We start from the raw sequence: 23,441 nt of genomic DNA, 5'->3' as shown, positions 1-23,441 counted from the left end.
ACGTTGGCCCAAACATTGGCCCCACGTTGACCCCACGTTGACCCCACGCTGGCCTCACATTGACCACAACGTTGACCCCAACGTCGGCCCCAACATTTGGCCCAACGTTCCACATGTTACTGGCCACCACGAGCATGGAGGGGGGAAATTAAACAAAACCAATCGGCAGCCTTTTATTGATCAAGCGAGAAGGGTTTTACCACAGCAAAGGGGATGGAAGTCACCGTCTGTCCGGCTCTCTTTTTATATCAATCCACTGCTGGATGACAGCCATGTCTTGTCAGTCACGGTCGGGGGGGGGGGGTGGGTGCGGGGGTATGGGGGGGTGTCTTTGACCATACTTCACCACACCAGTCAGTACAGGCTGGCGAAGGCTTGCGAGGCCACTTAGCACCAGTTCAGAATCCACTCGCCGCTGATGATAGCCAGAGCCCGGGGTCGAACTCGGGTCAACCCTTTTGACTGGGTCCATCAAATCGTCAATTTACGCGGCCCGGCTAACCGCTGAGCCACCGCTACCACCCAGGCCCAGCCCAGGGGTGTACAAACAGAATCCTTAGGTTTTTTTCAGTAAAGTCACGTAGGTAAAAAAATTAAATTAATAAAAGTAAAATAAAAATAAAATTAAAATCACGACGTTTCGGAGGCAACACAAGCTTCCGTTTTGTGTTGCCTCCGATACGTCGTGATTTTAATTTAAATTGTATTTTTTATTTTACTTTAATTAATTTAAATTTTTTACCTACGTGACTTTACCGAAAAAACATAAGAATATGAATCCTTGCAGTCACGAAAGCTTCAAATCTAGAATATACAAACAGACTCCGGAGGGGAAATCACGAGCGCATTGCAGACGCGGCGTGGCCGTGAGCGCTGCTACCGGCGGTGGCTATGAGATGTTAACTACCTCGCCTGGTGTGCAGGAGGTCGTGGGTTCGATGCCGACCCTGACGATGTCTGCTGCTGTATTTTTAGAGTTTGCGTGTCTCTCTCTCATCATCATCATCACGCTGGCTAGGAGATGTTAACTCCCTCGCCTGGTATGCAGGAGGTCATGGGTTCGATGCCGACCCTGACGATGTCTGCTGCTATATATTTGGAGTTTGCGTGTCTCTCTCTCATCATCATCATCACGGTGGCTAGGAGATGTTGACTACCTCGCCTGGTATGCAGGAGGTCGTGGGTTCGATGCCGACCCTGACGACGCCTACGGCTGTATATTTGGAGTTTGTGGTGTCTCTCTCTCTCATCATCATCATCATCACGGTGGCTAGGGGATGTTGACTACCTCGCCTGGTATGCAGGAGGTCGTGGGTTCCATGTGGACCCTGATGATGCCTGCTGCTGTATATTTGGAGTTTGCGGTGTCTCTCTGTCCCCCCCCACCGTGGTCACGCGGATTTTTCTCCGTGTCCTCCGGTTTTCCCCCCACCAAACATTTCGAATCAACGTCACGCGTTTAAGAGTATTGTATTTGTCTGCGGCTGCTGCTGCTGTCAATTTCCACGTGATGACAATGACGACGAGAAGCCACGCTTTGTTGAGACGCCATCACTCGTGATGACCGGGTCGCTTCAGAGAAAAAGAAGAGCTAAATAAACAGCCCAGCGGGGTCTTCGCCAGGTCAAATACAATTTAAATTAAAGTCTTGACTTAGAGCTTTCGTGGCTGCAGAAATACATATTCTATGGGTCTTTCGTTTCGGTGTCGCAATCGAAAGGTCGTGATATTTTTTTTCGTATTATTTTTCTATCTACGTGACTTTTACCGAAAGACCCATAGAATATTTAAAATAAAGTGTTTACATTTTAAATCGTGGCCCCCCCCCCCCACCATTGGCCGCACAAAATCGGGCCACCACCGCCCCCCCCAACCCCCCCCGAGCTCCGTTGCCGCTCACGGCCACTCCCAAACATCGGTGTCGATTTGCTGAAACACCTTCATGGGCCAACCCCCCCCCCCCCACTCGATCGACCCGGCCTCAATTGAGTGTCTGGCCGTGACTCAAAGCTTTTGTGACTGCAGGAATTCATCTTCTTAGAGTTTTTCGGTCAATTCACGTAGATAGGTTCGAATAAACTAACAAAATAAAATAACAAAATAAAATAACCAAAAAACAACGACGTTTCGACCGCAACACAAGCGATCGTCATAAAACGTCGTAGTTTTTTGTTATTTTTCACCCATCTACGTGAATTTACCGAAAGACCCAAAGCATATGAGTGGCGTCTGTTAAAAGCTTGCCACCAGGGAGACAAAGGCGGCGCACGGGCGTGGTTTGCTGGCCACCCACTCCGTCATATGCCGCGTGCCGCTGCTCGCGAACAGCACTTGCCCCTACAGTCTAAGGCTACACGGGGGGCCTTTGTCTTTGTTGTCTCCGTTGGGCCCGATTGGAGTTAAGCGGTAAACCTATAAAACGTGCACACAAACCCTACGTTTAAACAGCCACTAGTGTCGTAACGGTTACCACACTCCACTAGTAGCTTGGATGAGTTGAGTTCAAACAATTCAAGAATCTTTAAAACAGGTGTGGCATGAGCCGTAGTTGGAGTTTTCCGACTTTTAATGACAATTTCACGCCGTTATAGGATGTTTTCCGCTCTTCCCCAGGATCGATTGACACATTTACTCATCAATTCATGAACTTGTCAAAACGTCACCGCGCGGACAACGGTGACGATGTCAGCTTATGCCACGTGCCCGCCCACACACACACATGGGGCAGGTTCGGGGAAAGGCGTCAGGATAAAGAGCCGGGTGGCACGGCTGGAATGGGAGTGGCCGGAACGTCGGACCTGGGTGGTGTGGCCGGAACGAGGGACCTGGGAACGCGCCCTTGCCAGCCCGCATCGAGTGTACGAGTCCTTCAACAACCAACCAACTTTTCCCTCTCTCTCTCTACACTTTATTTAAAACATTTTATTTTTATTTAAGGAAAGTGCTTGAATAATAAAAGCGAACGGACGAGGTTCGCGAGACGTCGTTCCCGCAACGGCGATTCACATCCGCGGCGCGACAAAGCAAAGCAAAGTTGGCGAGCGCGACTCGGGCTCCCGGCGAAGAACGTGGAGTGGGCGGAGAGAGAGAGGTGGGGGGGGGGGGGGTCACGAGTCGCACAATGACTCGACGTTCAAACTTCACAGCAACATCGTCATCGTTGTTATTAAAACATCATCGTCTAAGTTGAAAGGTAATTTCTCTCCGACTGCTGAGTGTGTTTAGGTTGTCGTCCTTACCCCCCCCTCTCCCCACGACACCCATTCACGTCGAGCGCATCTCCGATTAGCAGGGTTGGCTACGTACGGTTCGAAACGAGTTCTACACACACACACACGTTCCCCGTCAACCAGGGGGATGCACAATACCAGTACGCGCTACACGCGGACAATTAATATTTAAAATAACTTAATTTACATTCCTTTGTCAACCCATTTATGAATGTTCGGCGACTAAAAATCGCGATGTATCTGGATAATGGAATAATTTCTAAATGTAACACGGGTGAACGTTTTATAAGACGCGGGAGGAGGAAATCGAGAGCACCCGGGGGAAAGCCTACGCGTGCGAGGGGGAAACGCTCGATCCCGTACACACGGAAACGGGTGGAGTCCACGTTTTTGCTGTAACCACCTTCGCCTGGCAAAGTCAGGGGGTGGGTGGGGGGGCCCGGCTCCTCCTCAACCCCCACTCACAGGAAGGAAGGGAGGGAGTGTGGAACCGATGGAGATTAGTCCACACACTTTCGCCGTAACCGCCTCCGCCTGGCAAAACCAGGGGGGCCCGGCTCCTCCTCAAACCCCCACCTCACAGGAAGGAAGTGTGGAACAGATGGAGATTAGTCCACACACTCTGCCGTAACCGCCTTCGCCTGGCAGAGCCAGGGGGCACGGCTCCCCCTCGACGCCCACCCACGGCGGAGTAAGGGAGTTTCACAACAACATTGGTGTGTGTGGCGGGTGGGGTGATCCACCGACACATTTCGCCGATGTCTCCACAAGTGCTGGACTACCCGAGGCCACGTGCAGAGTGGCCACCGCCGCTCACCACCGGCAGGCTAAAATGAATGTCAAGGTGCTATAGGGATGATGAAGGTGATGATGATGGTCAGTGACTCTTGTCTGTGCAGAGTGCAATCGTCTCCCGCCCCTCTCCCCAATCACGATGCAGACCTCTCACTCACTCCCTCCCCACTCCCCCGGTGAAAATCCTCGGCCGCGAGTTCCCAAAACGACCACAAAGGGGCCGGGGGGGGGGGGTTCAATATCCACCGTTGGTCACCGGCCCCGTTTGCCAATCCACTGCTGGATGAGCGGCCTCTGCCCAGCCCGTGCCGCCGCCGGCGGGTTCCTGGAGCAGAACTTCGCCACGCTGCTCAGCGCGGTTCGCTCCAAGTTCCCCGTGACGCGGCACAACGATATGTGGCTGCGACCGCGCTGCCGAAACCGCCGACGACGGGAGCCCCCCGCCCCCCCCCCTTTCGCTGCCCAAGGGCCATCGTCCAGGCTCACGGCCGGCGAGTTCGCGGGCCGCAAACCCCCCCGGGGTGACGAGGGTAGTCGCGCCGCCATCACCCCCCCCCCCCCCCCCCCCCGGTGCACTTTCGTTGCGAGGGTTTCAAGGGAGTCCAACTGGCGCCACTTGCCAATGACCGGAAACGAACCCCACGCGGCGAGACTTGGCCGCCTCCGCCGCGGGAATGTGGAATTTCCATCGCTAGCCGCCGGGCGAGGGGCTGTAATTAGGAGGGGGAGTGCTGCCCTCCCCGCCGCCACCACCCCCGCCGCAGCGTTGACCTTCTGACCTTTGTGCTTTAACCCCCCCGACTGGGTTCAGTGGGGGGGGAGAGGGGTCATGGTTTTGGTCAAACGCACGGACGCCCCGAACCCTGCGGATCTCCCTACCCAAAGCCGCCCCCACCCCCTCCCCCCCGAAAATCTTCCCCTCCCCCCCAACCCCACAGACAGCGTGGTAACCACAGTAGTAAACCTGCTGACACACGCACACACGCGCACACGCACACACGCGCACACTCGCCGTGCGATTATTGCCGAGGGTGCGACCCCCTGACCCCTGACCCCCTGACCCCCCCCACGTGATTGTCTTACGGAGCCCAGCAGCGGCTCGGCTCCCGCTTGAGACCTCCGCTGCTGTCCGGTGGAAGGTGGAGAGGGCTCGGACGCGATCCACCCCGCGGGTACTCGCCACGCGGAGAGAGTCGCCCCGAGCCGAGTGAGTCACCCCGTGGGGAGCTCTCTTCCTGTGCCGTGTGGCTTGAGTATTCCTCTCTCGATGGAATGTGTGTCAGTGTGTGTGTCAGTGTGTCTCTGTGAGTGTGTCTCTGTGTGTCTGTGTGTGTGTTTCTGTGTCTCTGTGTGTGTGTCTCTGTGTGTCTGTGTGTCTGTGTGTCTCTGTGTCTCTGTGTGTCTGTGTGTGTGTCTCTGTGCGTGTGTGTGTCTCTGTGCGTGTGTGTGTGTGTCATTGTCTCTATGTGTGTCAGTGTTTCTGTGTGTGTCAGTGTACGTGTCTTTATTTGTATCTGTGTGTGTGTTTACGTCTGTGTCTCAGTGTGTGTGTGTGTCTGTGTGTGTGTGTGTGTCTCTGTGTCTCTGTGTGTCTCTGTGTGTGTGTGTGTGTCTCTGTGCGTGTGTGTGTGTGTCTGTGTCTGTTTACGTGTCTTTATTTGTATCTATGTGTGTGTTAACGTGCACCAGCACCAGTGACGATTATGTGAACCGGTCCTGGGCCTCCCCTAGGTCAACTCAGCCTCAAACGAGTACCTGGTGTGCGGTGTGTAAACATCGCCACTGGGGAGACAAAGGCGGCCGGGCGTGGTGCTGGCCACCCATCCCCTCGTGTGCAGTTCTGGCCTTCATAGGTGCTGCTCGCTAACAGCACTTGCCCCAACAGTCTGTTAATGTTATACGTGGGATCTTTGTCTTAGCGTGTTGGTATGTGTGTGTGTGCGTTTATGTATGCGTGTCTGTGTGCATGTGCGTGCACATAGCCTGGCACAAGCGCCGCGGTGACGTCACTGCCACTTAGTGGCGAATGGCGGTTGTTGTTGTGTTTGTTTGAGTGTGTGTGTGTATGTCTTTGTTCATGTGCGTGTGTTGGCGGTTGTTGTTGTGTTTGTTTGAATGTGTGTGTGTCTTTGTTCATGTGCGTGTGTTGGCGGTTGTTGTTTGAATGTGTGTGTGTATGTCTTTGTCCATGTGCGTGTGTTCATGTGCATGTGTGTCCATGTGCGTGTGTCTATGTGTACCACGGGGTGTTGTCAGATTCGTGCTGTCTTCTTTGCATGTCCAATTCCTCCCTGGAGCAGACAGACAGACACACAGACACACACGCACGCAAAGACAAAGGTCCCCCATGTAGCCTGTACAGACTTTTGGGACAAGTGCTGTGAGCGAGCACGTATCAAGGTAGCCAGGAGGGTGGGTGACCGGCACCTCCGATTGGCGTGGCTGGCTTGGTATGGTGCAAAAGAGGTTCAACATCTATATATAAAACTGGACACACCCAACTATAAATGCGCCTTTGCTGTTTTTTTCCTGGATGTTTCTGTTAAGGTGTTTCTTGTTCACGTTTTTGTTTTGTTGCGGTTGCACCCGAGTCAAGAGCCGCATGCCTCACAGGGTTATCTCCATATATTTAAAAGGCAAAGTTGTGAATCTGTGTGTCTGTTCAAAATGTTTAGCGTACTTCCCGACATGCAACAAACTGGAAATTTGCCATGTGGGTACTTTCCAGACTGTACACCATGCACAAATTATAAAAATAAATATTTTTTGGGGTGGGGGGGGGGCTCAATAATGCATGTATTTTTTTGTACGGCAAGTGAGCTGTGACGTCACATCTGTCATGTGACCCGCGCATGTGGAAGCGTCACGCATTGTAGTGTAGCGGTTAGCGCTACGCGCTACGAACCCAGCGACCCGAGTTCGATTCCCGCTCACGGCCACCACCGGTGACGATTATTTTAACCGGTCCTGGGCCTCCTTTAGGTCAACTCAGCCTCAAACGAGTAACTGGTGTGGTGTGTGAACATCGCCACTGGGGAGACAAAGGCGGCCGGGCGTGGTGAATCCAAGTCCCGGGCAAAGCCTGGTTAGTAAAGCCAGTACCTGATTAATGAAACTGAAAATGAAAACTGAAAAGTGAAACGTGTGGCATTCTCCTTGTACCGTTCGCCCTCTGCCAGAGGTCGCAACCGGGTACCCGATACCCGTACCCTACCCGATACCCGGCTACCCGTACCCTGTCGGGTATGGGTACGGGTAGCCGTTTGCGACCCTGGTGCGGCCGGGTACGGGTACAGGTAAGGAATCAAAACCCGTTTGCGACCTCTGCCCTCTGGCGTTCTCTGGTGTGACACTGGTGTTGAGACGAAGCCGTGGAGAAGGCTGCCATCTCTGGTGTAGGCCAATCAGTTTCAAATACAATGCCTACATTATATTAGTACATGATGCAACACGATGTGTTCCTGGATGTCAAGTGTTATTTTCTAATTGCTTAAGCCTCAAAAGTATAGAAAATGGGCTATTATTATTCCCCCACAAACTTTGCTTTTGTGACGAGGACTTTACGTGAAGCAATGACACAAATGCACACCGAGTTTTCTCATTGACAATCGGCGCATTGCAAAATATCACTGGCCTGGTCACAGAAGCAAAGTTCGTGGGGAATAATAGCCCAGTTTAAACACGTAGCAGGCTTTCGCGACCAATATTATTCAGAATATAGGTTTTTGGGTCAGATCGCGTTATTTATAAATGTGTCGTAACCCTCCACCAGCCGACACGGCCAAACAGTAAAAAATGTGTCACGCTTTTCAATCACCAGCGAAACGTCGGACTACTCAAATGTTAAAATGCTGTTGATTCTCTCTAAAACACACCGGTGGGCTAAAGAAGTTAATTATTTTGTCCTTTCAAAAACGTGACACATTTTTGACTGTTTGGCCGTGTCGGGTGGTGGAGGGTTACGACACATTTATAAATAACGCGATGTGACCCAATTCGCTGTTGCGAATTGGGGGTCACGTCGGGCGGAGGAGGGGCGCACGACACGGCACGCGACTCGGCGTGGGGCCACGGCCGCCGCCGCCGCCGCCGCCGCCGCCGCCACCACCGGCTCGCGAAGCGACGACCTACCGAGCCTCGGCCGCAGCGAGCAGCAGCTCCTCGTCCACTCTGAGAGCACGGAGGAGGTGGAGGGGAGGGAGGAGAGAGGGGGAGGGGGAGGGAGAGAGGGAGAAAGGGGAGGGGGAGGGAGGAGGAGGGAGAAAGGGGAGGGAGGAAAAGAGAGGGAGGAAAAGAGAGGGAGGAGGAAGGGGAGGGATGGGGAGGAGGGAGGGAGGAGAGACAGGAGAAGGGAGGAGAGAGGGGGAGGGAGGAAGGGGAGAGTAGGAGGAGGGGAGAAACAGGGAGAAGGGGGAAGGAGGAGGAGGTTCGAGGAGGAGACGCAGGCGGTGAAGGGAGAGAGGTACAAAGAGAGAGAGCCATAGTAACAACAATAAGCAGGGAGAGACAGACCGAGCGAGATGAAGAGAAAGAGAGAACAGGGGTCCATCGAGTCGGGGGGTAAACCGTTTGCGAAATCGTGCAGGAGGTCAGAGCAGAGAAGACCGACACGTGGATCGCAGTCCACGTGCGTGTATGTGTGTACGTGTCCGTGCGTGTACATGCCAGTCCGTGCCAGTGCGTGCCAGTGCGTGCGTGTCTATCCCTGCGTGCGTGTCCGTGTGTCTGTCCGTGTGTCCGTGTCTGTGTCCGTGTCTGTGCCCGTGCGTGTCCGTGCGCGTCCCCGTGTGTGCGTGCGTGGGTGTCTGTCCGTGTGTACGTGTCCGTGTGTGTCCGTGTCCGTGTGTCCGTGTCCGTGTCTGTGCGTGTCCGTGTCTGTGCGTGTCCCAGTGTCTGTGCGTGTCCGTGTGTCTGTGCGTGTGTGCCTGTCCCTGCGTGCGTGTCCATGTGTCCATGTGTCCGTGTCTGTGCGTGTCCCAGTGTCTGTGCGTGTCCGTGTGCGTGCGTGTGTGCGTGTCCTAGTGTCTGTGCGTGTCCGTGTGTCTGTGCGTGTCCGTGTGCGTGCGTGTGTGCGTGTCCCAGTGTCTGTGCGTGTCCCAGTGTCTGTGCGTGTCCGTGTGCGTGCGTGTGTGCGTGTCCCAGTGTCTGTGCGTGTCCCAGTGTCTGTGCCCGTGCCCGTGTGCGTGTCCCAGTGCCTGTGCGTGTCCCAGTGTCTGTGCGTGCATGGGTGTCTGTCCGTGTGTCCGTGTGTGTCCCCGTGCGTGCGTGGGTGTCTGTCCGTCCGCGTCTGTCCGTGTGTACGTGTCCATCCGCGTCTGTCCGTGTGTCCGTGTCCGTGCCCATGCCCGTGCCCGTGTGCGTGCCCGTGTGCGTGTCCCAGTGTCTGTGCGTGTCCCAGTGTCTGTGCGTGTCCGTGTGTCTGCCCGTGTGCGTGCCCGTGCGCGTGCGAGCGCCTCACTGCTGGATGCAGTCCGGGATGGAGACGTGCTCCATGGGGATGACCTCCGCGAGCTCCGCCAGCGAGTGCACGTAGCGGACCTTGCGGCTGAACTTGGAGCTGCGCGCACACAAAGCCAAAGGTCCCTCTCCCGTGGAGCCCACACCGACTGCTGGAGGGCAAGTGCCGGCAAACGGCCGCGTGCCGACCTCGACCGTGACCTCGACCGTGACCTCGACCGTGACCTCGACCGTGACCTCGACCGTGACCTAGACCGTGACCTCGACCGTGACCTCACCTGATAAAGGGCCTCGTCAACGCCAGCAGGGTCCTCACAAAGAACGACGGGTGGACGATGACCAGCGCCTTGAGGTTCTTCCGCAGCCTGGGGTGGTGGCACAGGATGGGGGGGGGGGCGGTGTCAGGGGGAGCAGCACCCCACGCATCCCTCCTCGCATCCTCATCGTCGTCGATGTCGTCGTCTCCCGTGGCCTCCCGTGGCCTCCCACCATCGCCGTCATCTCCGACCATCCACGGCCGAGCGGGGAGCGCCTCCCTCGTTCACCGCTCGCCGCCGCCGCCGCCGCCACTGCCGCCCGCGGTTGGAACCCCGCGGGGCCGGCCCCGGTCAACGCCGGTGAAGTGCGGCACGTGGCTCGGGGTGGGCCGGCGTTCGCGCAGCAGTGGATAGAACACGGCTGCTACTGCCTGCGCTGCCCACACTGCCCACGTTACCCACGTTGCCCACGTTACCCACGTTACCCACGTTACCCACGTTGCCCACGTTACCCACGTTGCCCACGTTGCCCACGTTACCCACGTTACCCACGTTGCCCACGTTACCCACGTTGCCCACGTTGCCCACGTTACCCACGCTACCCACGCTGCCCACGTTACCCACGTTGCCCACGTTACCCACGTTACCCACGTTACCCACGCTGCCCACGTTACCCACGTTACCCACGTTACCCACGTTGCCCACGTTGCCCACGTTGCCCACGTTGCCCACGTTGCCCACGTTACCCACGCTGCCCACGCTGCCCACGCTGCCCACGCTGCCCACGCTACCCGTGCTGCCCGCACCGCCCCCAGCGCACCTGCGGTCAATCATGGTGTAGCAGCGCTTGAGCCAGCCCAAGCCCGGCGTGCGCCGCCGTGGCGTGGCGCCGTTGAGGTAGACGATCATGTAGTCCTCGGCCACCAGGCGGTCCAGCGTGCTCACCATGTACCTGCACAGACACGGCCCCACCACGCAGCGACCACCACGACCTTCACCCCCCCCACCACGACCTTCACCCCCCCCCCCCCCCCACCACGACCTTCACCCCCCCCCCCCCGCGGACTTCGCACCGCCCACGAGTGAAGGCCGGCACCGGCGCACGGGGGCCGTAGCCAGAACCGCTGCCACCCCCCCCCGCCCCGGCCACGCTTGATGCCGGTGTCGATGTCGGAGCGGGAGGATTCCAACTCGAGTTGCCTCGTTCCCGTGAACGCGCAGCGACGATGAAGACAACGGCCCCCCCCACCCTCACCGCCCCCCCCGCCCCCTCCCCACACTCCACCCCCACGCTCCAGTTTCAGCAGCAGCATCTCCAACTGGGCATCGATCAGCCTCCCATTATATCTGTACGAAATGGAAATTCCCCCGGTACAGCTATTGAAGGCTTCACGAACTACGTGGTCAAAATAGATGTTAAATAATTTGGGAGCCAGAGGACATCCCTGTCGCACCCCAAGGTGTACAGAGAATGGCTCTGACTCCCGGCCACGTAGTTTTACCCGGACCCGCTAACCATCATGAAGGTCCTTAATGATCGTGAGCGGAGGTTCAGGGACTCCGAAAGCATCAAGAACCCAAAGCCCAGGCCTATTGATGGTATCATAGGCCTTGACCAGGTCAATAAAGCAGAGATGTAGGTCTTGTTTGAATTCCCTACATCTCTGCTGTAGCAGACGGACAGAAAATATGGCATCCATGCAGGACCGCCCTTTCCTGAAACCGCATTGGGCCTCTGCAAGCCTCTCCTCAGCGTGCCTGGCAAGGCGATGTTGAATCATCCTTGCCAGGACCTTACCCGGCACACTGAGGAGAGAGATGCCCCTGTAGTTGTTACAGTCTGTGCGGTCCCCCTTCTTAAAGAGGGGGACCACCAGGGCATCCTTCCAGTCCTGCGGAACCCGTCCAATGGTCCAGACTGTTGTTATGATGTCATGTAGGGCAGTCTGTGCACAAACGCCACCCTCCCACAGCATTTCTCTTGGGAGATCATCTCTGCCCGGTGCCTTTCCTGGTCTCAGGCTCTGGATTGCCTTCAGTACTTCCTCAACAGATGGCACCTCAGGCAGCCACTCACAGAGGGTAACTTCTACAAATATTTGAGGCACTGCAGCCTCAGCAGGGTTATCCCCACTTTGTGCCACGATGCTTTCCTGGCCGAGGGATTTCCCCACCCCCAGGACCTCACAGAAATGCTCAGCAAATCTGCAAACCTGTTCCTGGGGGTTGAAGATTGGACCACCGTTTTTTCCCCTAATGATGGTAATAGGTGTGGCGCTGCAGGTTACTTTTTTGATGGAGCTAAATAGGGATTTGCGATCGCGGGCCACAGAGGTAGACTCCATATCCTCAGCAACCCGCGACCACCACCCATCCTTGCAGCACCTCACTGCTCTCCGAACCTCCGAGCGAAGGCTACGGTAAGCCTCCTCATTCTCTGACGTGGGATGCTGTAGCCGATGAGAGTGGGCCTGTCGCTTTCTCTCAACCAGCCAGAACACCTCATCTGTCAGCCAGGGTCTCTGGGGAGGTCTGGACTGCGTACCCAAAGCAGCCATTGCAGCTGCATGAGCCACAGTCCTAAACCTCGCCCATTTACCCTCCACACCAGGAGGAGTGGGAGACGATGCCAACCCCAGCTGCAAGCGATGATGAAATTCTCGCTTGCAACTTCCATCAGCTAGCTGAGACCAGGCCACCTTAGGTTGGAATGGGGTCCTGGGTGTACACCCACCACCGGAGTGGAAGAATGGCAGGCGCATCTTACAGATGACAAGTCTATGGTCAGAGGGCAGATCAGCTCCACGGTAGGTTCTGGTGTCAAGGACATGGGCTCGCATCCGCTGGTCCGTCACTACGTAGTCCAGCAGATGAGACACACACAGAGACAAAGAGACACACAGAGACACACAGAGACACACAGAGACACACAGAGATACAGAGACACGTGTGCTCGTGCCACGTGCTCACAGGAAGAGGTTCTCCATGATGTAAGCGTACTCCGGGTCCTTCCCGTCTGGCAGGTAGCACGCAGCGAACACGATGATCGCATTCAGCCCATCGCCGTAGTAGCCTGGAGCACACACGTGCATCACACACACACACACACGCATCACACACACACACGCGCATCATACACACACACACACGCGCATCACACACACAGTGCTGTGTGAGTATTGTGATGCATCCTGCGCGAGTGTTGTGACACGTGCTGTGACACGTGCTGTGACACGTGCTGTGTGAGTGTGACACGTGATGTGACACGTGCTCCGCCGCCGTGCCACCCGCACCCCCGTGTGACAGGACGCGCTTGTACGGCTCGACGGCGCGCAGGTCCACGCGGTGCTCCGTCTCGCCCAGCAGCACGCGGCGCCAGCCCAGCGCGTCCTCCCGCTCCTCCGCCCCGCTCAGCTCCGGCAGCGGCGCCCTCCGCAGCGGCGTGTCGTCTAGCGGGGAGACGCGCGGGCGGGGGGCACAACAACAACAACAACCGTCATTCGCCACTAAGTGGCGGTGACGTCACCACGACGCTTGTGCCAGGGCCATGTGCACCTTGAGGCCACGTGAAGTGTCGAACGCCCGCTGGCAGGAGGTCACGGGGCAGACCCAGCAGGTGCCACGGGTCGACTGACTGAGATGACCGAGATGACTGAGATGAGTGGCCGATGCACCACCTGTGCCAACTACTGTGCCAACTTGCTGTGCTTTAGCCACCCGGCGCTCCGCTCGTTGTTGTGAGCGTCGCTCCTCTGCCCTCCGTTGTTGTTGGAGGGCGACTGCCTCCAACTGCCCAGTAGCATCCTTCACGAGCCTCCTCCACAGAGGCCGATCTTGACACCGCTGGTACCAGTCATCGTCAAGTCCACGCAGCTCCATGTCCTCCTGTATACCACATCACTCTATCTCTTCTCTAGCCTGTGTCGCGCCCGTTTAGCCCCCTCAATACGGCCGAACAAAAGCTGTTTGGGCATGCGGTGATTGGGCATGCGGGCTACATGACCCAGCCAACACAGCTTTGCCTGCCGGAGGAGCTCACCGATTGGACTTTGCCCAGATCTTTGAAGGATTTGTGAGCTCCTCACACAATCCAGCATGGTTAACCCAGGATAGATCGTAGGCAGGCCAGCCTAAATGTTTCGAACCGGCGAAGATGCTCCATTAGGGGGGTTCACGTTTCACAAGCGTAGAGAAGGGAGGGAATCACCGTGGCCGAGAAGACCTGAAGCTTCATGCGGAGCGACAGACCAGGTAGCTTCCACACAGCATTACGCAACCGATGAAAAGATATTGCCGCTCGACTGATTCGGAGTGAGACCTCTGCTGTCAAACCGGAGCCGGTCATGAGAACACTGCCCAGGTATGGGAAACTTTCCATTCTCTCCACAACTGCCTCATCACCGATTGGGAGTTGTGGGGGTGGAGTGTCCGATGGTACAAAATACCCAGGCAGGTGCTTAGTTTTGGTGGGGCTGATGGTAAGGCCCCACCTCTTAGTAGCACACTCCAGTTTCAGCAGCAGCGTCTCCAACTCCTCCTCTGAGTGAGCAGCAATTACCAGATCATCGGCATACATAATATGGTTGAGCAATCGGGAGCCATCCCTTGACAGCACCCGGGCATCGATCAGCCTCCCAGTGTATCTGTACCAGATGGAAATTCCTCCGGTACAGCTACTGAAGGCTTCACGAACTACGTGGTCGAAATAGATGTTAAATAATGTTACAGCCAGAGGACATCCCTGTCGCACCCCAAGGTGAACAGGGAATGGCTCCGACTCCCAGCCACGTAGTTTTACCCGGGCCCGCTCACCATCATGAAGGTCCTTAATGATTGTGAGCAGCAGGTCAGGGACTCCGAAAGCACGAAGTACAAACCAGAGCCCAGGCCTAGTGATGGTATCATACGCCTTGACCAGGTCATTAAAGCAGAGATGTAGGTCTTGTTGGAATTCCCTACACCTCTGCTGTCGCAAACGGACATAAAATGTCATCTGTGCAGGACCGCTCTTTCCTGAAACTGCATTGGGGCTCCGCAAGCCTCTCCTCAGCGTGCCTAGCAAGGCAATGTTGAATAATCCTTGCCAGGACCTTTCCTGGCCCACTGAGGAGTTGTTACAGTCTGTGCGGTCTCCCTTCTTAAAGATGGCGACCACCAGGGCATCTTTCTGGGGACACACGCGGGTGGGGACACGTGGGCGGGGACACGGAATAGGGCCTTCAATACTCTCATGGATGAAGAAGGGAGATGAGAGGGTTGGGGGGTTGGCATATGGGGGGGGGGGTATGGGGGGGGGGGGGTGGAGGATGCGAGAAGGTGTGGGGGGGGGTATGAGAGGGGTGGGGGTGTGACTTGGACAGAGTGCCCCGCCCCTCCCCCGCTCACCCTCCCACTCGAGCTCCCCCGTGGGTCCCGTGGCGTCGAGCGACTCGGCGTCGTCCGGCGTCTCCAGCGCGTCCACGTCGATGTCCGGGGTGTCGCCCTCCAGGTCGTCGTCCTCGTCGTCATCATCGTCCTCGTCGTCGTCGGCGCGGTCCAGCGAGAGGCTGATGTCCGGTGCCGTCAGCTTCCGTCTGGACGGACGCGGAGCGGAGGAGAGCGGCAGCGACGACGGCACGGCTGGGCGCACGCAGTCGTCACACCGCAGCATCATCGATATCAGCACCAGTATTATCATCATCCTCAGCACCATCATCATCATCAGCACCATCATTATCATCCTCAGCACCATCATCATCATCAGCATCACAACGATCGACTGAGCGGCACGGACGGCCGTCTCCATGGTCATGGATTGTGGCCGTGAGTGCACTACACACGCACCGCACGCACGCTCCACACGCACCGCACGCACGCTCCGCACGCACGCTCCGCACGCACGCTCCGCACGCACGCTCCGCACGCTCTACACGCACCCTCCACACACACACTTCGCACGCACACTCCACACGCACCCTCCGCACGCACACTGCACACGCACGCTCCACTGGCTCCGTACCGGGTCTCCCCTCCTCCTGGACCTCGAGGGCGCCGTGTGGCTCCGGGCCCAGCAGGCCGATGGGGCTGCACGCGGCACACAGACAAAGGTCCCTCATGTAGCCTTCTTCAGCCTGGCGGGGCAAGTGCTGTTAGAGAGTAGCACCTGCACCGAAGGCCGGCACGGGCTGCTGTAGTTTCACAGTTGGGAGCGACGTTGCTCTATGGTCTAGCCTAGGGGCACCCCCAGCGGCAGCTGTCCCTGCGCATTCACCAGAATCGGAATATTTATCCGTGGGAAAATCCGATGACCTACGATGCTCTTTTTCACAAGTTCCAACAAAAAACAATACAACAAAAACGATAGGAGTGCAAAGTGTAGAAACGGTAAGTACATCTAATTCTAGATTTGAAGCTTTCGTGACTGCAAGTATTCATATTCTTAGGTTTTTTTCGGTAAAGTCACGTAGGTAAAAATTTTAAATTAATAAAAGTAAAATAAAAATAAAATAAAAATCACGACGTTTCGGAGGCAACACAAGCTTCCGTCTTCAGGTGGAACCGTCACAGCACGATAGCTGCATCAAGTAAGTACATCACCTGAAAAGAAACTAAACATTTTTTTTATTTTACCAGGGTGAAGCCCGTCGAGCTATATAGCTCTGTATCAAAAGGCGACCTGCACAAACGCGAGCTCAACGAAGCGTCTCATCCGGAGGCGACGCAAGATGGAAACGTCTTATGACGTACGAATGCCGCGCGCTCGTGACAAACCTCGGTTACCGAGAGCCGCGCGTTTAGAAAAACGTAGCAACTTGCTTGCAACCACCGCCGCTCTGAGTGCGACCAGATCGCTCGCCATCGTGAACCCCCGTGGTTGGGGGGGGCGAGCGACAGGCTCGGAGCGTCCGCTGTGTCTGCGCGCCGGTGTCTCAAGCGGCGAGACGGAGAGATGGAGACACCCAGACCCAGGGCTCTGACACGCAAGTGGTTACACGGCCATTGTGAAACCTGGCACGCCCATCACAAGCCGAGACAGAGACAGAGAAAGACACAGAGATACACCCAGACCCAGGGCTGACACGCCAGTGGTTACACGGCCATTGTGAAACCTGGCACGCCCATCACAAGCCGAGACAGACAGAGAGAGACGCAGAGATACACCCAGACCTAGGGCTGTGATACGCAAGTGGTTACACGGCCATTGTGAAACCTGGCACGGCCATCACGAGCCCCGCTGAGACAGAAACAGAGAGACACAGAGATACACCCAGACCTAGGGCTGACATGCCAGTGGTTACACGGCCATTGTGAAACCTGGCACGGCCATCATGAGCCCCGCTGAGACAGAGAGAGACGCAGAGATACACCCAGACCCAGGGCTGTAATCCACAGGTGGTGACACGGCCATTGCGAACCCTACGGGGCGAGACCCGCCCAGCCACCGTGGGGTGCGTTCGTTCACAGGCGAACTCTCGCACCGCCCGTCTGCTGGGACGCGTGGAAGTCTCCAGGCTACAACCATTGGCGTCGGATAGAGCAGCAGCAGCAGCAGCCACATTTGCCGATGCGATTCGTAACTTTGATCCTCACCCCCTGCCCGTGTACTTATCGACAGTTCAACGTTAATGCGCCAGGTATATCGTGGGACCACTACTGTTGTGTGGTTGTCGTCTTGGTGTGGTCGTGGACTGTTGTTTTTGTTGTTACCTGCCTTGCCCAAGCTTCATACATCTGACATATGCAATTTCATTTTTGTATTTGTAGGGGTGTCAGGGGAAGAATTCCCACCAACAGGAGGGTTAGTGGGAGGGGTGATCGAGGAGATATAAGGGGAGAATGGGGGCGGGAAGAAGGGGCCTTTGGCGGGAACGAGATTGGGACGGCTGGGGACAGGTGTGGATGGGAGACAAGGATTAAAAGACGAAACTCCTGCAATCTTGTGTCGGCTCTCCTTTACATATTTGTATGTCGTGACTTGTTTGCCTTTAGCTCTCGTTGGCACTCCTATCGTTGTTTTTGTTTTTGTCATTTGTTGTTGTGTAACTTGCCGACAAAAAGAGCTTCATAGCCCATCGGATTCCACCTCCTGCGGTCTCAAAGATTCTGATGAACGCACAGAGAGCGCTGCCACTGGGGGTGCTCCTAGGCTGGACCACACAGCAATAATCAATACCACTACTGGCAGCAGACAGACACACAGGGACAGCTGCCACTGGGGGTGCCCCTAGGCTAGACCACACAGCGATAATCAATACCACTACTGGCAGCAGACAGACACACAGGGACAGCTGCCACTGGGGGTGCCCCTAGGCTAGACCACACAGCAGCAATCACTACCCCTACTGCAGAAGAGGTCCTGCCATGTTTGTTTTTATCGCAAGTTGGTGCGGTGGGGGCAGAGGGCGGGGGCTGCCGATGCTGCTCTGCGATTCTCCGTTGGAGTTAATTTCAGGTCATCTATTCACCATTGCGGATGCTGTGGCCAGTAGCAGTTCCACTGGGTGTGTGGGTTTAGCTATTGGGGGGAGGGGGGTGGAACAAGAGAAGCGGGAGAAGGAAACCCACACAGAAACAGGGGGGGGAGAGAGAGAGAACACACAAACTCCACTCAGAGAGAGAGAACACACAAACTCCACTCAGAGAGAGAGAACACACAAACTCCACTCTGAGAGAGAGAACACACAAACTCCACTCAGAGAGAGAGAACACACAAACTCCACTCAGAGAGAGAGAACACACAAACTCCACTCAGAGAGAGAGAACACACAAACTCCACTCTGAGAGAGAGAACACACAAACTCCACTCTGAGAGAGAGAACACACAAACTCCACTCAGAGAGAGAGAGAACACACAAACTCCACTCAGAGAGAGAGAGAACACACAAACTCCACTCAGAGAGAGAGAACACACAAACTCCACTCTGAGAGAGAGAACACACAAACTCCACTCTGAGAGAGAGAACACACAAACTCCACTCAGAGAGAGAGAGAACACACAAACTCCACTCAGAGAGAGAGAGAACACACAAACTCCACTCTGAGAGAGAGAACACACAAACTCCACTCTGAGAGAGAGAACACACAAACTCCACTCTGAGAGAGAGAACACACAAACTCCACTCAGAGAGAGAGAGAACACACAAACTCCACTCTGAGAGAGAGAACACACAAACTCCACTCTGAGAGAGAGAACACACAAACTCCACTCTGAGAGAGAGAACACACAAACTCCACTCTGAGAGAGAGAACACACAAACTCCACTCTGAGAGAGAGAACACACAAACTCCACTCTGAGAGAGAGAACACACAAACTCCACTCTGAGAGAGAGAACACACAAACTCCACTCAGAGAGAGAGAGAACACACAAACTCCACTCAGAGAGAGAGAGAACACACAAACTCCACTCTGAGAGAGAGAACACACAAACTCCACTCTGAGAGAGAGAACACACAAACTCCACTCTGAGAGAGAGAACACACAAACTCCACTCTGAGAGAGAGAACACACAAACTCCACTCAGAGAGAGAGAACACACAAACTCCACTCTGAGAGAGAGAACACACAAACTCCACTCTGAGAGAGAGAACACACAAACTCCACTCTGAGAGAGAGAACACACAAACGCCACTCAGAGAAAGAGAACACACAAACTCCACTCAGAGAGAGAGAACACACAAACTCCACTCAGAGAGAGAGAACACACAAACTCCACTCAGAGAGAGAGAACACACAAACTCCACTCTGAGAGAGAGAACACACAAACTCCACTCTGAGAGAGAGAACACACAAACACCACTCTGAGAGAGAGAACACACAAACTCCACTCTGAGAGAGAGAGAACACACAAACTCCACTCTGAGAGAGAGAACACACAAACTCCACTCTGAGAGAGAGAACACACAAACTCCACTCAGAGAGAGAGAACACACAAACTCCACTCAGAGAGAGAGAACACACAAACTCCACTCTGAGAGAGAGAACACACAAACTCCACTCTGAGAGAGAGAACACACAAACACCACTCTGAGAGAGAGAACACACAAACTCCACTCTGAGAGAGAGAACACACAAACTCCACTCTGAGAGAGAGAACACACAAACTCCACTCTGAGAGAAAGGGGCCCCTGGGCTCAACTTCGATATTTCCCGGGGGTAGGGGATTATTGGCGTAAGGCACTACCACTAGAGTACCCAAGGAACGTCTATCCACAATAATAATAATCCTATATTATGTGTCCCTGCGTTGGGGTGTTGGCGGCAGTGGCTATGCTCTGCACGTGGCTGCCTGTAATCCAGCAGCGCTGTGGAGGCAGCGGCGAGGTGTTGGTGGATCACCGCAAAGATGTTGCTGTGAAAGTCCCTCCCCCTTAGTCCCGTGAGCGTCTAGGAGGAGCTGTACCGCTGGCTCACCAGGAGAAGGCGGTACACGGCCGGTTCCATCATGAGGGATAGAGCGTTTCTCCTTCGCGCGTGCGGGTTTATTTTGTTTCCCGGGTGCGCCGGTTTCCTCCTCCCACGTGGTATAAACACTCGTCGATTGGACAATAACCACCTTGAGATATGAAGAACAACAGAGCTTGGGCAATTGTTCGCTGCGGCTCGCAGCGCGCCTGCCTTCCCGCTCCTCGTCTGCGGTTCCTATTCCTGGCACCTCGGAGTCGTCCTCTCTCTCTCTCCGAGTCGTCCTCTCTCTCTCTCCGAGTCGTCCTCTCTCTCTCTCTCCGAGTCGTCCTCTCTCTCTCTCTCCGAGTCGTCCTCTCTCTCTCCGAGTCGTCCTCTCTCTCTCTCCGAGTCGTCCTCTCTCTCTCTCTCCGAGTCGTCCTCTCTCTCTCTCTCCGAGTCGTCCTCTCTCTCTCTCTCCGAGTCGTCCTCTCTCTCTCTCCGAGTCGTCCTCTCTCTCGCTCTCCGAGTCGTCCTCTCTCTCGCTCTCCGAGTCGTCCTCTCTCTCGCTCTCCGAGTCGTCCTCTCTCTCGCTCTCCGAGTCGTCCTCTCTCTCGCTCTCCGAGTCGTCCTCTCTCTCGCTCTCCGAGTCATCCTCTCTCTCGCTCTCCGAGTCGTCCTCTCTCTCGCTCTCCGAGTCGTCCTCTCTCTCGCTCTCCGAGTCGTCCTCTCTCTCGCTCTCCGAGTCGTCCTCTCTCTCGCTCTCCGAGTCGTCCTCTCTCTCGCTCTCCGAGTCGTCCTCTCTCTCGCTCTCCGAGTCGTCCTCTCTCTCGCTCTCCGAGTCGTCCTCTCTCTCGCTCTCCGAGTCGTCCTCTCTCTCGCTCTCCAAGTCGTCCTCTCTCTCGCTCTCCGAGTCGTCCTCTCTCTCGCTCTCCGAGTCGTCCTCTCTCTCGCTCTCCGAGTCGTCCTCTCTCTCGCTCTCCGAGTCGTCCTCTCTCTCGCTCTCCGAGTCGTCCTCTCTCTCGCTCTCCGAGTCGTCCTCTCTCTCGCTCTCCGAGTCGTCCTCTCTCTCGCTCTCCGAGTCGTCCTCTCTCTCGCTCTCCGAGTCGTCCTCTCTCTCGCTCTCCGAGTCGTCCTCTCTCTCTCTCAGAGTCGTCCTCTCTCTCTCTCTCAGAGTCGTCCTCTCTCCAAGAGGGCGATGAGCGAACACCGCTCGGCGTGCCCCAAGTCAAAATTATGATGATAATTATTATAATATAATTACAATCCCACGAGCAGGTTGACATCGCGAGGTACAGGCGGCGGTGGCGGCTAGACGGGCACGACAAGCCACCGTCTCCCTCCCCCCAGAGGACAGGGTTCCGGACTGCTCCGGCCGTGACTGGCGGTTTCACAGATGCGACTGCGAGATTCCCCTGCGCTCGTGTGGCTTTCTGTTGTTGCTGTACCTGGGGAAGTCTTCGTCTTGCCACTCCTCCTCCAGGTTCAAACTCTCCACTCCGCGGTGAGAGCGCACGGCACTCTGTTCCCCGGCTTGGCGCTCCCCCAAACCACGACCCTCCTCCTCCTCCTCCAGGGTGCGACTCTCTCCCGGCATGTCGGGGTCGCTGCAGGGAATAAAAACAAACTAGGTCCCGATTGATCATTGGTTTTTTACACGTTTATCTGGCAACAAAACCGACACCTTTTTTACGAGGAGTCATGTTAGCATAGACCACAATACCTGCAGTTGGAATGCAAACAAAAAACATAACTCTGATAATGTATGCACTGTCCTTGAAGTTGATTGGTCCACACCCGAGACAGCTTTCCTTAGAGCCTAGTCTCACATGGTGTTGGACCAGATGACGCCAAAAGGCGCATAACTCAAAGACAATGCACCATAAGCGTATGAGAGCTCGGGGCTAAGCATTTACACCATTGGAACCTCATTTGCCAGTAAAAAATATAATTGGTTTTTTACCCTTTTATCTGGCAACAAAACTGACACCTTTTTTTACGAGGAGTCATGTTTGCATAGACCACAATACTTGCATTATGACTGCAGGTATTGTGGTCTATGTGTAAAGTAGTAACTCGGCAGGAGACGACTTCACGGGTAGCACACTCTTTATTTTCACCAACTTGTAGTTACACGGATGACTAACACCCTACTTCGTTACACGGGTGACCAACACCCACTTAGCTACACGGGTGACGGACACCCACTCAGCTACAACTTCGTTACACGGGTGACCAACCCCCACTTAGCTACACGGGTGACCAACACCCACTCAGCTACACGGGTGACGGACACCCACTCAGCTACAACTTCGTTACACGGGTGACCAACACCCACTTAGCTACACGGGTGACCAACACCCACTCAGCTACACGGGTGACTAACACCCACTCAGCTACACGGGTGACCAACACCCACTCAGCTACACGGGTGACCAACACCCACTCAGCTACACTGACACGGGCTCTTACGCCCCGTAGCCTTCCGGGACACACCCAGCCGGGGTGCCCGTCTCGGCTCTGGGTACCACCGTCCCGACCCACACGGGCGTCGGACTACGGTCCCCCCAGTCTCGGCTCCGAGCCACACAGGGCCCCTACCTCCTCCACCCCGTCTTCGGTCTTCAACTGGTTAACACTGACCACGAGTGCTCTCGCGCGTCCCCCTTTATACCCCTCCTCCGGACGTCGCTGAGAGTACTCACTTATCTGACCAATCACTGCGCACTCGCTACGATCCTCTTTTCCCAGCTTGTGTGAGCGCGCCTCACCACCGGCGCGCGCGTCCATGCCACGCCCACACCGCGTGCCCAACCCCGCGCCCCGTGATCCATCACTGCCGGCGCACGTCAATACCACCACTACATATGCAAACATGACTCCTTGTAAAAAAAGGTGTCAGTTTTGTTGCCAGATAAAAGGGTAAAAAAATAATTATCATATTTTTTACAGGCAAATGAGGTTCCAATGGGGAGGTCCCGATTGTTGTGTGCGTCAAGAAATAAAATAAAAAAAACGTGGACACATGGAATCTAGTCATAGTTCCCCCACACGCGTTTTGTAGTTCTGGCGCTAGTGTGAATTGCTTTAATAAACGTGTGCTAACCCGCTACTATAGATGCATCTATCTCAACCGGCTCAAGCCTCCTGGACTGCCGTGTGGCCAAACCCAATCAGAATCCCTCCTCTTCTCATCTAGAAATCTCTCATCTTAAAATCGCACCTCCGATTAGCACGTTTGGCTACATACGGTGCGAAAAAAGTTCAACATAGATACGTATTTCGATTTGAAGCATTCGTGACTGCAGGGATTCATCTTCTTGGTTCTTTCGGTAAAGTCA

General features: G+C 55.4%; 1 protein-coding gene across 4 annotated transcripts in view; it reads right to left on the bottom strand.

Annotated features, from left to right (window-relative positions):
- Window positions 1-5,095: 5,095 nt before the first annotated feature.
- LOC133350392 (BCL2/adenovirus E1B 19 kDa protein-interacting protein 2-like) overlaps window positions 5,096-23,441 on the bottom strand; it is a 34,078-nt gene continuing 15,732 nt past the window's right edge. For 2 of the 4 annotated variants that reach the window (XM_061564762.1, XM_061565002.1), the window contains exons 2-11: window positions 21,549-21,707; window positions 15,738-15,802; window positions 15,125-15,358; window positions 13,033-13,188; window positions 12,710-12,812; window positions 10,560-10,691; window positions 9,761-9,847; window positions 9,484-9,582; window positions 8,157-8,195; window positions 5,096-6,316 (exon numbers count right to left, since the gene is read on the bottom strand). In XM_061564762.1, coding sequence (XP_061420746.1) covers window positions 6,256-6,316; window positions 8,157-8,195; window positions 9,484-9,582; window positions 9,761-9,847; window positions 10,560-10,691; window positions 12,710-12,812; window positions 13,033-13,188; window positions 15,125-15,358; window positions 15,738-15,802; window positions 21,549-21,707 — 1,135 coding nt within the window. In that variant the 3' untranslated portion in view covers window positions 5,096-6,255. The remainder of the gene's footprint in view (window positions 6,317-8,156; window positions 8,196-9,483; window positions 9,583-9,760; window positions 9,848-10,559; window positions 10,692-12,709; window positions 12,813-13,032; window positions 13,189-15,124; window positions 15,359-15,737; window positions 15,803-21,548; window positions 21,708-23,441) is intronic. The other 2 variants (XM_061564905.1, XM_061564824.1) reach the window with 2 other exon arrangements.

The sequence above is a fragment of the Lethenteron reissneri genome, chromosome 1, assembly GCF_015708825.2.
Source record: "Lethenteron reissneri isolate LAM-NWPU_2019-01 chromosome 1, ASM1570882v1, whole genome shotgun sequence".
In the NCBI taxonomy this organism is placed as follows: Eukaryota; Metazoa; Chordata; class Hyperoartia; order Petromyzontiformes; family Petromyzontidae; genus Lethenteron; species Lethenteron reissneri.
This window is presented reverse-complemented; position numbering and strand designations above follow the sequence as displayed.